This window comes from Oncorhynchus tshawytscha, linkage group LG09, assembly GCF_018296145.1.
Source record: "Oncorhynchus tshawytscha isolate Ot180627B linkage group LG09, Otsh_v2.0, whole genome shotgun sequence".
NCBI classification, from domain to species: Eukaryota; Metazoa; Chordata; class Actinopteri; order Salmoniformes; family Salmonidae; genus Oncorhynchus; species Oncorhynchus tshawytscha.
In genome coordinates, this window is record NC_056437.1 from 81,391,586 (window position 1) to 81,406,299 (window position 14,714).

Consider the following 14,714-nt stretch of genomic DNA (forward strand, 5'->3'; position numbering starts at 1 on the left):
TATATTATTGCTTAGCTGAAAGAAATTCAACAGTGTGGAATCCTGTTAAATATGTTTTCTTTATTTCAATAAATATATGTATTTATTCATGATATACACTTGTCAATGAGAACTGAGGAGTCCTCAGGGTCATTCGTAGTTGAAAAATGAAATGTTGACATTATAGCATAGAGAACATTTCAATGAATGAATATTCAGACATGATAAGAATGACAGAAAATGTACAGTGCACTGCTAGCAATGCACATGGAAGCCCATGGGGACTGTACAATATCTTGAGTGAAACACATTTTCTCACAGCACCACAACAGTAAAATCCCCTTTGTCTAGTCTAGACATCCTCACACAAGTACAATGCATCACAAGGCATCCACTCAAGGTTGTCAAAAAATAAAACAGGAGAAAAGATCATGCAGCCAAAATATTTTTGACTGAGTTGACTATTACAGTACACAGAACACCAGATGTGCAAAATAATACAACTTCCTCTGTAGCTCAGTTGGTAGAGCAGGGCACTTGTAACACCAGGGTAGTGGGTTTGATTCCCGGGACCATACATAAAATGTATGTACACATGACTGTATGTTGCTTTGGATAAAAGCTTCATGCTAAATGGAAAACATTATTATCAGAACATCATGTGGGTGTTCATGTCTGAGTGGTTTAGGAGAGGAACGTTGTAGCCTAGTCCAGTGGTTTATGACGGTTGAGAGCCACAGAAGGAGGTGATGGGCAGGCAGAGCAGGGAGCAGAAGGAGGGGTGCAGTGGCTGGACCTGACCAGGCCGGCTCCTGTGAGACCTCCAGTCAGAACCGCTGCCTGGTTTACAGCACAACGACACCTCACACCTACACACAACAGAATAATTATTGGGTCAGCAACATGTCATGGAAAATCATTCTGTAATATACTGTATATTGGCAGCACATTATCAGGCCTGTGGTTGGTTTAATTGATACAGTACCTGATGACGCTTTGGATGATCTTCTTCTCATCCTGGTCCAGACACACAGGGAAGGTGATCCCACTGCCACCACTCACCTGGACCTTGTCCACCTTCACCTCTGACCTGGAGATCTGCTGAGGGGAGAGGTCAAGGATGCAAGGGACACGAGTTAGTCAAGGTAAGCCACTGTTCATGACAATTTCCATGAACTGTGCTGTTTGGACAATTCTCAGCAACAAACAAGTCATCAAATTAAGATCCTATATCTGTAATTTCATGCAATTCTACAAATTGTGCCATGTGGTGGAGAGAACAATTGCCAGTTTTAGATCTAATTTCCTGTAATTCTACACATTTCCCCATAGGATGGGGAAACATTTTTGTAATTTTCTTAAGCGAATTTCCTGCATTTCTACACATCTTGCCATGAATTATGCCATGTTAATATGATATCTGAGTCAGAGTGACTAACAATATCAATGTGGCCAATGGGTCGGAATTCGACAATGATTATTACAAGTTGCTGGCTAGACGATTGAGTGACTGTTAGTGACTGATAAACAGTACTAAGAGAAAACTCTCCAGACCGCGGACCGTCTCAGGAGGTTCCAGACTGTGAAACGTCGCCGTACGCTCTGGACTGGGACCTGTCGCCGAAAGCTCTGGGACCTGTCGCCGAAAGCTCTGGACTGGGACCTGTCGCCGGAAGCTCTGAACTGGGACCTGTCGCCGGAAGCTCTGAACTGGGAACTGTCACCGGAAGCTCTGAACTGGGAACTGTCGCCAGAAGCTCTGAACTGGGAACTGTCGCCGGCAGCTCTGGACTGGGAACTGTTGCCGGAAGCTCTGGACTGTGGAGCCGCACTGGAGGCCTTATGTGTGGGACCGGTACAGGTGGCACCGGGCTGATGACATGCACCTCAGGGCGAGTGCGGGGAGGAGGCACAGGACGTACTGGATTGTGGAGGTGCACTGTCTAGGTCTAGAGCGTAGAGCTGGCACAACCTGTCTTGGCTTGATGCTCACTTTAGCCTGACAAGTGCGGGGCGCTGGCACAGGACGCACTGGGCTGTGAAGGCAGAGCCGGCGCAGGATATCCTGGTCCGAGGAGGCGTACTGGAGACCAGGAGTGCTGAGCCGGCACAAACTGTCCTGGCTGGATGCTCGGCAAGTGCAGAGAGCTGGCACTGAGCGCACCGGGCTGTGGATGCGCACTGGAGACACAGTGCATATCACAGCATAACATGGTGTCTGAACGGTCACACGCTCCTTAAAGCGAGTGCGGGGGGAGTTGGCTCTGGCCTGAAACCTGGCTCCGCCAACCACACCGGGGTTGCCTCTCATGCTTGCGTCTTGGTTGTGAACCCCGGAGTCGTCGTTGATCCTCCTTCGCTGCCTCCGTCTGCTTCCATGGCAGGGTCTTGTCCCCTGCCATAACCTCCTCCCAATGTTCATGATGTCCTCCACTCCCTTTTCTCCCGGGCCCAGGATCCCTGCTCCTCCTGGCCATGCTGCTTGGTACTTTGGTGGTGGGATCTTCTGTCACGTTCGTCCTAATGAATGGACCAAGGCGCAGCGTGCGTAGAGTTCCACATATTTTAATAAATCGAAACTCACCAAACAAAAACAAACAAGCACAAACGAAACATGACGTTCTGGGCTGCTCACAGGCAGCTACACAAACACAAGATCCCACAAACATAATGGGGGAAATGGCTACCTAAATATGATCCCCTATCAGAGACAACGATAATCAGCTGCCTCTGATTGGGAACCATATCAGGCCAACATAGAATTATAATTCCCCTAGATAACCCACCCTAGTCACTGTCATGCCCCAACCACCATAGAGAATAAACAGCCCTCTATGGTCAGGGCGTGACACTAAAACAGCCTGAAGGTGTGTTGGGTCATTGTCCTGTTGAAAAACAAATGATAGTGGGACTAAGCGCAAACCAGATAGGATGGCATATCGCTGCAGAATGCTGTGGTAGCCATGCTGGTTAAGTGTGTCTTGAATTTGAAATAAATCATTGAAGGTGTCACCAGCAAAGCACCCCCTCCTCCTCCATGCTTCACGGTGGGAAACAAACATGCAGAAATTATCCGTTCACCTACTCTGCGTCTCACAAAGACATGGTGGTTGGAACCAAAAATCTCAAATTTGGATTCATCAGACCAAAGGACAGATTTCCATCAGTCTAATGTTCTTTGCTCGTGTTTCTTGGACCAAAGCAAGTCTCTTCTTATTATTGGTGTCCTTTAGTAGTAGTGTCTTTGCAGTAATTTGACCACAAAGGCCTGATTCACACAGTCTCCTCTGAACAGTTTCAGAGAGATGTTTCTGTTACCTGAACTCTTTAAAGCATTTATCTGGGCTGCATTTTCTGAGGCTGGTAACTCTAATGAACTTATCCTCTGCAGCAGAGGTAACTCTGGGTCTTCCGTTCCTGTGGCGGTCCTTATGAGAGCCAGTTTCATCATAGCACTTGATGGTTTTTGCGACTGCATTTGAAGAAACGTTTAAAATTCTTGAAATGTTCCGCATTGACTGACCTTCATGTCTTAAAGTAATGATGGAGTGTAGTTTCTTTTCGCTTATTTGAGCTGTTCTTGCCATAATATGGACTTGGTATTTTACCAAATAGGGCTATCTTATGTATACCACCCCTACCTTGTCACAACACAACTGATTGGCTCAAACACATTAAGAAGGAAAGAAATTCCACAAATTAACTTTAACAAGGCATACCTTTTAATTGAAAGGCATTTCAGGTGACTACCTCATGAAGCTTGCCAAGAGTGTGCAAAGCTGTCAACAAGGCAAAGGGTGGCTCCTTTGAAGAATCTCAATTATGAAATATATTTTGATTTGTTTAACACTTTTTTGGTTACTACATGATTTCATGTGTTATTTCATAGTTTTGATGTCTTCATTATTATTCTACAATGTAGAAAATAGTTCAAACAAAGAAAAACCCTTGAATGAGTAGGTGTGTCCAAACGTTTGACTGGTACTGTATATATATATATATATATATATATATATATATATATATATATATATATATATATATATATATATATATATTTAGAAGATATCCCTATTTGGTATATATATATATATATATATATATATATAGTTATATATTGTTTTTGTGGGTTGGGGGCCCCCAGGCGGCCGCGGGGCCCTAAGCGGTTGCTTATGTCTCTTCTGCCCAGGTGTCAAGCAATGTGTCTCTATTTCACCTGATTGTAGTTTTTCTTGGATTTGGAGCTCTGTATCTTCAACACCTCTGTCATTGTCAAGTGAAGACTCTCCATTTTAGAATCTAGATACAAACACATTATCTTGAGTAGTTCATGTCATATTTTCTAACAACTGCACAGGAACTACCAAGATTAAAATAACATTTCATGGGAGTTATGTCAAGAGAAAAATATGACTAAATATGTGTAAAATATTACATCTATTTTTGTATTCATCTTTCTCAATTCATCTTCTTCAAAGCTTGCGGTAAGCCACATACCTAGCTGCTGAGGTCTCTTGCAGGCTTTCCTCAAGTTTATTGAGGTGCAAACCATGTCTGTTTCTGTCCTTTGACTCCTCCCACTTACAAAAACCTAAAATAGAATGATGGAAGGGTTGGAAAATAATGTCTCTCAAGTAATTTTGTAATTGTGTTTTTGAAAAAGTGCTAAATAATACCTTGTTATAAACAATATATAGTGCTAATGGCAGGGCCTCACGATCTCCATCAATCCCAAACCTTTTGCTAGCTGCACCTGTAACACAGAGGCAGTCATGACTAGATATTACAGTAGAAGGACAGACACACATATAGATTCTAGAATAAAACACAGGCATGTTTTGTTAAATAACCTTTGAGAGTGGTGTGTGTGTTTTTGTGCAAGTGCATGCATAAGTGTGCCTATGCGTGCGTGTTCGAGGTGGGCAAACTCACCCATGGCCTTGACGGCTCGTGTCCCTGCTGTGTGTCCAAGCTCCAAGGAATGGATAAACACCTCTCTTCTCTTCTCTCCCCCAGCCAGGGTCAGCTATGTCACACATAATTGAAAGTACTTTGAATGGCATGCACGTGTTTGTGTGAAAAACATCAGTCATGTGGACTCAATCATCCATTTACTGGTGTAGACAGATATGCCTGTATAGAATTTCCTTGTATCCTACAATGTTTCACAGTCTATCTGAATACAGTGTTGAAATACAGTACCAGTCAAAAGTTTGGACACACCTACTCATTCAAGGGTTTTTCTTTATTTTTGCTATTTCATACATTGTAGAATAATAGTGAAGACATCAAAACTATGAAATAACACATATGGAATCATGTAGTAACCAAAATGTAATGGTCTGGGTGTAGCTGGTGCAGAGGAGTCAGGCGCAGGACAGCAGAGATGAATAACACAAGTAACTTTACTCAAATATTCCAATAACATGTCGTAATACCGAGCCCACAATAACGGACCGAACATACATAAAACAATCATGCACAAAACCTATGGGGAAAACAGAGGGTTAAATAATGAACATGTAATTGGGGAATTGGAACCAGGTGTGTAAAATAAAGACAAAACAAATGTAAAATGAAAAGTGGATTGACGATGGCTAGAAGGCTGGTGACGTCGACCACCGAACGCCACCCAAACAAGGAGAGGGACCGACTTTGGCGGAAGTCGAGACACAAAAAGTATTAAACAAATAAAAATATATATTCTGTTTTAGATTCCCACCCTTTGCCTTGATGACAGCTTTGCACACTCTTGGCATTCTCTCAAACAGCTTCACCTGTAATGCTTTTCCAACAGTCTTGAAAGAGTTCCCACATACGCTGAGCACTTGTTGGCTGCTTTTCCTATATTCTGCAGTCCAACTCACCCCAAACCATCTCAACTGGGTTGAGGTCGGGTGATTGTGGAGGCCAGGTCATCTGATGCAGCAATTCATCACTCTTCTTCTTGGTCAAATAGCCCTTACACAGTCTGGAGGTGTGTTGAGTCATTGTCCTGTTGAAAAACAAATTATATTCCCACTAAGTGCAAACCATATGGGATGGTTATCGCTGCAGAATTCTGTGGTAGCCATGCTGGTTAAGTGTGTTTAGAATTCTAAATAAATCACAGACAGTGTCACCAGCAAAGCACCCCCACACCATCACACCTCCTCCTCCATGCATGCTTCACGGTCGGACGGCCTGATCCACGTAGTCTCCTCTGAACAGTTGATGTTGAGATGTGTCTGTTACTTTACTCTGTGAAGCATTTATTTGGGCTGCAATTTCTATCCTCTGCAGCAGATGTAACTCTGGGTCTTCCTTTCCTGTGGCGGTCCCTATGAGAGCCAGTTTCATCACAGCACTTGATGGTTTTTGCGACTGCTCTTGAAGAAACTTTCAAAGTTCTTGAAATTTTCTGCAATGACTGACCTTCAGTTCTTACCATAATATGGACTTGGTATTTGAACAAATAGGGCTATCTTCTGTATACCAGCCCTACCTTGTCACGACACAACTGACTGGCTCAAACACATTAAGGAAAGTAATTCCACAAATTAAGTTTTAAATAGGCACACCTGTTAATTGAAAAGTATTCCAGGTGACTACCTCATGAAGCTGATTGAGAGAATGCCAAGAGTGTGCAAGACTGTCATTAAGGAAAAGGGTGGCTATTTTGAAGAATCTCAAATATAAAACATTTGTAGATTTGTTTAACACTTTTTTGGTTACTACATGACTCCATATGTGTTATTTCATAGTTTTGATGTCTTCACTATTATTCTACAATGTAGAAAATAGTACAAATAAAGAAAAACCGTTGAATGAGTAGGTGTGTCCAAACTTTTGACTGGTACTGTATATATTAGTTAAAGTAGGACCGGGCTCACCTCAGCCTGGTAGAGTTGTAACAGAACAGGCTGTGCTGCATTTCGACAGTAATACAGCACCAGGTCTGCCAGGAGGAGAACGCGCTCAGAGGAGCTGCTATCTGAGTCACAATCCACTTTAGAAGTCGTCTGGGAAATTACATTCATATAGAAATACAATCCCCAGTTAGGATAATTAAAGGACACATGATGGTCTGTTTGAAAAGGAACCCAGGTGAAGTTGTAATTGTGGTACCTGGCACAGGACATCAGAGGACAGGCTGAGGAGACTGAGCACGCTCTGTTTGTACCAGGGGTCAGTCATGCCTATCAACTGGGCGATGTCAGTGGTGCTGTCCTCAAGTATAACTGCATTTGACTTCTGGATGTGACAGCAAAGATAAGATAAGTTGTACAATGTTAGGGTTAGGAAGAGATTATAAGCTCTCATTGTCATATCTAATGGCACATCATAATGTTTTAGTCTTCTGTACACAACTATGAAGTCAGCTGTAGATAATGCTCTTGTCCTCTTCTGGAAGAATCAAGAAGCTGGGTATTCTCACCGTAGATGTTGGGCATTTCAGTAGACTCCCTAGGTGCCCCTCAGGCACTATGGACACTCCTCCTGGACCTCCCAGGTTCCCTCTCCTCACAGGGACAAAGTAGAACTGCAGCCTGTAGGCCCTGGTGAGGCGAGGACACCTGCTCTCCCTCTGCTGTAGGTCAGTGTAGGCCCTGGCCAGCCTCCCTGCCTCCCGGTCCCCCCCAAACACTACCACCCTGACCAGGGTGGACATCTCCACCCCATCCCCCTCCTCACAACTCAGAATGGCCCTCTTCCGGACACACACGTGGTGACTCTGGGGAAACGGCCCATCTGAGGTGGGGGCAGGCACCCCTGAACTGCGGGGCAGGCGGGGCAGGCGGACCTGTCTAGGCAATGACTTGGAGCGCTTGAACAGCGCCCCAGATGGGCCGTCTCTAATGACATCACCACGGGAGCCCATGCTCTGTGCGCGTCGGCAGAGGGAGGAGCTGCGTTGGGACTTGAAGAGCATGGAGAAACGCTGGCTGAGGTGGACTTTTGACTTTGGTCTCCTCCTGGTCTCTGGTTGACCGTCATCTGTCTCCAAGTCCTCGCTGAAGTCACTGTCCACCCCAGAAGACTCAGACAGGGTGGAGGGCACAGACAAGCTGGAGGACAGGGAGTAGCTGGAGAACATAGAGTCTTTGGAGCAGATGGAAACAGTGGAGATCCGGTGGTCTGTGTATCGGTTCTTTATTGTTTCCTCCTCTGTTTCCTCATCTTCATCATCGTCCTCTCCCTTGTCTGTGGGAAGGTTAAAGACTGGGAGCTGGTCCAGCTCACTCTGAAGAAGGTCATTTAAAATGTCTGAACGAATACACAGAATTACATCATTAACAGTCCACAGACACAAAGGCTATACAGATTTTACAGTATGGTGTTGAAATATACTGTCTTGAATATGGAGAAAGAAGCAATGGGAAAGAAGCTCATTACCGAAGTTGTCCTTATCCCAGGAGTACATGTGACATTTGGCTAAGGGCAGCGTCAGTGTATGGACCTTTTCTAATAATAAGAGAAAGATCCAAGACTAATCAGATCAAGTATGATCAAGCATTGTATGTGACACTGTGAGTTTCTCAGATTATTACTCATTTGACTTCCTCATCTGTCTATCTCTAATCATCTCCAGTCCGTCCTGTTTGCCCAAAGTAGACCAGCTTATCTGTTCCAGGAACGCCTCAGATGGTGAGATTATGATGAAGCATGTCGTAAAGTTCTCTCACCAGGGCTTGTATGGCAGTCTGGAGGGGGTATGCCAATGCTCTCCACCAGCCTCTTTAGGCTCTGCAATAGACTCTCTCTGGCTGCGTCTGGGTCGTGTGTAGAGGCTGCTGTCTCCAGGGCCTCTGTTACTGCAGTCACAAGCTGCTCCAGATCCTCTGCCCCTTTTGACTGTTTGACAAATACAGATATTGTATAACCTGTTTGCTAGCAGTATATGTATGTTACAGATTATCTGCAGTAGTGTTGGTGCACCATGCATAATGCATATATGCATAAATCCAAAATGAACAACCAAAAATACAGTAAATTAAGGAGCTAGAAAATGGTGAATGTAAAAATGTAATTTATGACCCTGGAGTACAGATAATCATATAGAAATGCCTATGTGACAGTAGGTGAAGTAACTGAACTGTGAACACATAATTTAGGAATCACATATAATCACACATACCTGCAGTGCATGATGCAGTATCTGGAGGGGGTACTTGGTCCCCAGGGCAGCCTGGAAGGCATGTTTGATCAGGGTGATGGAGGTGTCCCTCTGGGAGTGACAGACACCACTCAGCTGCTCAGAGACAGACAGGAGCTCGGGAGGGACATCCTCGCCTGGGCTCATTAACAATACCGTCCTAATACAGTCACACACACAAGTTATGATCACACACACACAACAAAGAGGAGAACAGTGGTTTGTGTTTAAATGTTTCAAGTTGGGGCGATGTTGAATGATTTAATCACGGATAGTCTGTGTTGACTTACATAGTTTTGGAGTGATTGGTGGTGGTGGTGGTGGTCAAGCCCTGTTCTTCTCTCAATAGTCTTTGAAATGAGATACCTGGTGGAAATACAGTATAAGTGATGGTATTGTTTGTATTGTATTGTTTAAACCAGGGCTCTCCAACTCTGTTCCTGGAGAACTATTCTCCTGTAGGTTTTCGATCCAACCCCAGTTTTAACTAGCCTGATTCAGTTTATCAACCAGCTAATTGTTAGAATCAGGTGTGCTAGATTAGGGTTGGAGCGAAAACCTACAGGATGGTAGGGTTGGAGAGCCCTGGTTTAGACAATAGTGCCACCATGTGGAAGAAAATGGAACTTGAATCAGGACAGTGACAAGTGACAGATGAGATGAGACCCATACCAACAGGAAGGCTGTATAGAGTCAAGGGTTCAATACCTGGTGCCCTGAGCTCCTGCTGGATGAGGGAGAGCAGGTGACGGCTGGCGCTGCAGCAGGGCTCCGGCCAGGACAGGAAACAGTGGAACACCTCACAGGCATCCTGCAGCACCCCAGAGTCGGGGGAGAAGTGAGGGGTCTGAAACAGAGGAGAGATATTTACTGGATCATCGGAGAACTACGCTACATTGGACTGGTCTGAGACTGTCCACACGTGGGTTTCTGGTCATGGTTGGTGATGATGAGTTTCTGATGAGTTTCTGTGGTGTGGCAGTCTACTGTATCTGGGCTCACCTGCAGAAGAGTAGAAGAGAACAGGAGAGCCAGTGGGACCACCAGCTCATCCTGGGACTGCTCTAGAACCTACAGAATATAGAATTACATTACAGCTATATTACAGCTCCATTACAGCTACATTACAGTTACATTACAGCTACATTACAGTTACATTACAGCTACATTACAGTTACATTACAGCTCCATTACAGTTACATTACAGCTCCATTACATTTACATTACAGCTACATTACAGCTACAGTAAATTACACAGATGTAGAACAGTTCATTACATGGAGAGCCATACCTCCCTAGTTTTCCTCAGAATCTGCTGCAGTAGGATGATGAAGTTTTGTGGATCTCGCTTCACTAGTTCCTCTAAACTCCAGCGGTTTATGCACAGGCCAGCTAAACACACAGACAAACACACGATGTAGGACAAATATACTTTCTTACTTCCCCTTTCAGTAGGAATGGTGGTCAAATCCAAACAATCACACTGTGTACATAAAATTGACACTGTGCTGTCCATATTTAATACGAGTTTATTTAAGTGGGTGTGGACAAATGTAAAGTACTTATATCGCATTACAAACTGGGTGGTTCCAGCCCTGAATGCTGATTGGCTGACAGCCGTGGTATATGAGATCGTATACCATGGGTATGACAAAACACTTATTTTTACTGTTCTAATTACGTTGGTAACCAGTTTATAATAGCAATAAGGCACCTCGGGGGTTTGTGGTATATGGCCAATATACCAGGTATATTGTAGTATCCAGGCACTCTGCGATGCGTCGTATGTAAGAACAGCCCTTGGCCATATACCACACACCCTTGTGCCTTATTGCTTGATTGTCACTCTGGAGTGCTGTGTTACAGCCTGATGCTTCATATACCATGTGTTCTTTTGAGTCACTAGGCCCTTGAAATTCCCGAGAAATTATCTCAATTTCCTATTTGACATGTGAGCTATGTCCTCACCCCCTCCTCCCCCATGTGTCACCTCTTTCATTTCCCCTTTGACTCATGGCGAAACTAGATGACCCAACATTTTAACACTGTTTCACAACAATGTGAGTATTTTTTATGAATGAAAACACACATGATTGACTGCATAACCGATGTACCACATTCATTAACATTCAGATGTGAAAGTGGTGAAATTTCACACTGATTAATCATATCCGGATATTACATTTGGATTTTGAGATGATTGAACTTCCTTCTTAAGAGATGTGCTTTTCAAAGAACATTAGATCAGTAAATCTAAGTGATGAGGCTTACCGTTCCAGGGCTGTGTGTTGGGAGAGCTGTGGCCCAGACCATAAAGGCACCTGTCCAGGGCGTGGTGGATACGGTCCTCTGTGCACGAGGTGTGCTCCATCTTAGATCATCTCCTGCAAAAGCATCACAGGATTTTCAGTAGTTGAACAACATTGCCGTTTTTTTCTTAATTACTTGCAACCACAAGTGTTTGATCTGTGGATGGCTAAAAGCTGTAATAAATAAATGGCGATGGAGAAGTCTATCAGAAAAGAACACTTCCATGTTTCAGCAGTGTGAACTCCCCTGGCTCTTTGTTAATCCACAGACTGATGATCAGATTGGGCATATATTAAATAAGAGTAAAGCTGCTGTGACCTCTCACACAGACCTGGGTCCCCATGGGGCCCTATATTTAACCTGGAGGGTCTCTTTCTTCATGTGTGCAGACAGGAATATGTCATTGTGAAGTACAGCTGGGGTCCAAAGGCAGCCCTGCCACTGTTGCCATGCAACAGGGACTGAGATGTCAATAGGAAACTGAGGGCCACCTGTGGCAAAACAAACAGGAAAAGAGCCTCCCTATTATGATTACTTGGAACGTGACTAAGGAAGCACTCCGAGGGTAAAGTTCATACCCTACATGAGATGAGGAGATATTTAGATGTAATGGCAGTTCAAGATCACTCTGAAACTTTATATCATTTCAGCCAGTAGTTTTGAAAGTGATGCTCACGAGCCAAAACGAGTCCCTGTTTTTTGTGTACTATGTCATCCAATTGTGTACGGCATCATCTATTTCGTGTGATGTTAGGAATTGTGCAATTTGTATGATGCAGTATTATACAAATGTAGCAATTTGTGTGATATGTTACAAATCCAATTTGTGCAATATGTTACATATTTGTTGTGCTGAAGATCCCGGAAGTGTATCTTTAAGGCAGGAATGTGATGACATGGAATAATAAAATTACATTGCCCTACTCACTGAAACCTTTCCTGTGCACACGTACCATATTTACAGTTCTGTTGTGTGAACTTGATGGTAGCTTTTCACGTATGCTACATGACCAAAAGTATGTGGACACCTGCTCATCAAACATCTCATTCCAAAATCATGGGCATTAATATAGAATTGGTCCCCCTATGCTGCTATAACAGCCTCCACTCTTCTGCGAAGGCTTTCCAATAGATGTTGGAACATTGCTTCGGGAACTTTCTTCAATTCAGCCACAAGAGCATTAATGAGGTCAGGCACTGATATTGGGCGATTAGGCCTGGCATGCAGACAGAATTTCAATTCATCCCAAAGGTGTTTGATGGGGTTGAGGTCAGGGCTCTGTGCAGGCCAGTCAAGTTCTTCCACACCGATCTCGACAAACCATATCTGTATGGACCTCACTTTGTGCATGGGGGAAATGTCATGCTGAAACAGGAAAGGGCCTTCCCCAAACTGTTGCCACAAAGTTGGAAGCAAAGAATCATCTAGAATGTAATTATATGCTGTAGTATTAAGATTTCCCTTCACTGGAACTAAGGGGCCTAGCCTGAACCAAGAAAAACAGCCCCAGACCATTATTCCTCCTCCACCAAACGTTACAGTTTGCACTGTGCATTAGGGCATGTAGCGCTCTCCTGCCATCTGCCAAGCCAGATTAGTCCGTCGGACTGCCAGATGGTGAAGCATGATTCATAACGTCAGAGAACGTGTTTCCACTGCTCCAGAGTCCAATGGCAGCGAGCTTTACACCACTCCAGCCGATGCTTGGCATTACGCATGGTGATTTTAGGCTTGTTTGCGGCTGCTCGGCCATGGAAACCCATTTCATGAAGCTCCCGACGAACACGTTGCTTCTAGAGGCAGTTTGGACCTCAGTAGTGAGTGTTTCAACCGAGGACAGACGATTTTTACATGCTACGGGCTTCGGCACTCAACGGTCCCATTCTATGAGCTTGTGTGGCTTACCACTTAGCGGCTGGGCCGTTGTTGCTCCTAGACGTTTCCACTTCACAATAACAACACTTACAGTTGACCGGGACAGCTCTAGCTGGGCAGAAATTTGACTAACCTACTTGTTGGAAAGGTGGCATCTTCTGACGGTGCCACATTGAAAGTCTCTGAGCTCTTCCGTAAGGTCCTTCTACTGACAATTTTCTACTTGACATTACTGTACTGGCTCTGGCCAGAATTCCAACCTCAGCAGAGGAAGCAGGTGTCACCCTGTGACACTGTTCCTGTGATCCATGGTGCCGGCCGGAGGACTCCCACATAACACAGGGACAACAACACTGTACTGGGAGCAACAATAACTGAGTGTGTTGGAGTACATGAAGCAACACCACAACAATCATTTTGTGACTTGGTTAAGACTGTTGTTGACAGATTTTGTGGATGATATGTTGAAAGAGGAACAGGAAACGGAAGGCTTTAGCAACACTTTGCTTTTGCAGCAACGTTTTTTGGAAGTTTTAGAAATTTCACACCTCTGCAAAATGGGCCCATTTTCTAAGAAATCTAAGCGACTGATCTTGGTTTGCACCAGAGGTGAGATCAGTGTTATTGTTGGGTACAGAGGGTAGCAACACTGCACACACACTCAACTACAGCTTAAACTCAAAACTTGAGTCTCAATTATTTTCCTTTCCCAAGTCTTGAGTCAAGACATACACCATCAAGTTCTTACACAATGTCTAAATTATTCTAGGAGAAAGGACCTGTTGACATTTTATCAAAGCAGTAGACCAGACACTGGGTGAAGATTGTTAAATCTTACCTGCAGCTGTCCTGAAGGGTATGTGTCATTCAGTAGTGCTTTATATCCCAGCGATTTTTTTCCATCCAGCTGTGGCTCACCAGTGGAAGGGACACGAATACAGTGACCACATCCTTCACTGTGTGTGCTGCCACAGACCAACGAAAATAGATGATCCAAATTCAAAGTCAAGTGAGCATGTGTAGCTAAACAGGAACTGAATGAAAGTCATGTTGAGGAGGTAGTTGGCATTGTGGTGGTATGAGGGCAGGGCATTTCAAATTAATTGACCTCATTTGACATATTGTCAAGAGATTGACAGCTTGTCAAAGTAATTAAGTAGGCCTACTTCTATCTAAGTATCGGACAGATTATAATGTCTGAAAAATGGCATAACATTAACAACTTCTGGTCTACTGAAACTGTAAAACATATTTGAAGCCTTAAAGTTAGACCCAGCTACACGACATATGAAGTAGATGCAGAAAATGAACAGCATAGTGGGTATCTACAAGATAGCACAGCCACAAAGTCAAAATTGTCTATCTCTTAAAAATTCATGAAAACAAACATTTGCTTTTTGGTCTTAATTTAAG

General features: G+C 44.0%; 1 protein-coding gene across 3 annotated transcripts; it reads right to left on the reverse strand.

The window, feature by feature from the left end:
* Nucleotides 1-43: 43 nt before the first annotated feature.
* LOC112234602 (phosphoinositide 3-kinase regulatory subunit 5) lies at nt 44-14,330 on the reverse strand. Of its 3 annotated transcripts, none has more exons than XM_042327637.1 (18): nt 14,140-14,330; nt 11,387-11,499; nt 10,407-10,507; nt 10,118-10,186; nt 9,824-9,962; nt 9,406-9,481; nt 9,098-9,275; nt 8,646-8,814; nt 8,356-8,424; nt 7,397-8,226; nt 7,087-7,209; nt 6,852-6,980; nt 4,912-5,005; nt 4,656-4,732; nt 4,477-4,570; nt 4,196-4,278; nt 965-1,080; nt 44-848 (listed from the first exon to the last, which is right to left on the reverse strand). In XM_042327637.1, the coding sequence occupies exons 2-18, from the start codon at nt 11,484-11,486 to the stop codon at nt 698-700; spliced, it is 2,598 nt and encodes an 865-aa protein (XP_042183571.1). In that variant the 5' UTR covers nt 11,487-11,499; nt 14,140-14,330; the 3' UTR covers nt 44-697. The 3 variants fall into 3 exon arrangements, with proteins under 3 accessions (XP_042183571.1, XP_024258580.1, XP_024258579.1); XM_024402812.2 differs by having other exon boundaries at nt 965-1,077; nt 7,087-7,212; XM_024402811.2 differs by having other exon boundaries at nt 7,087-7,212.
* Nucleotides 14,331-14,714: the final 384 nt, after the last annotated feature.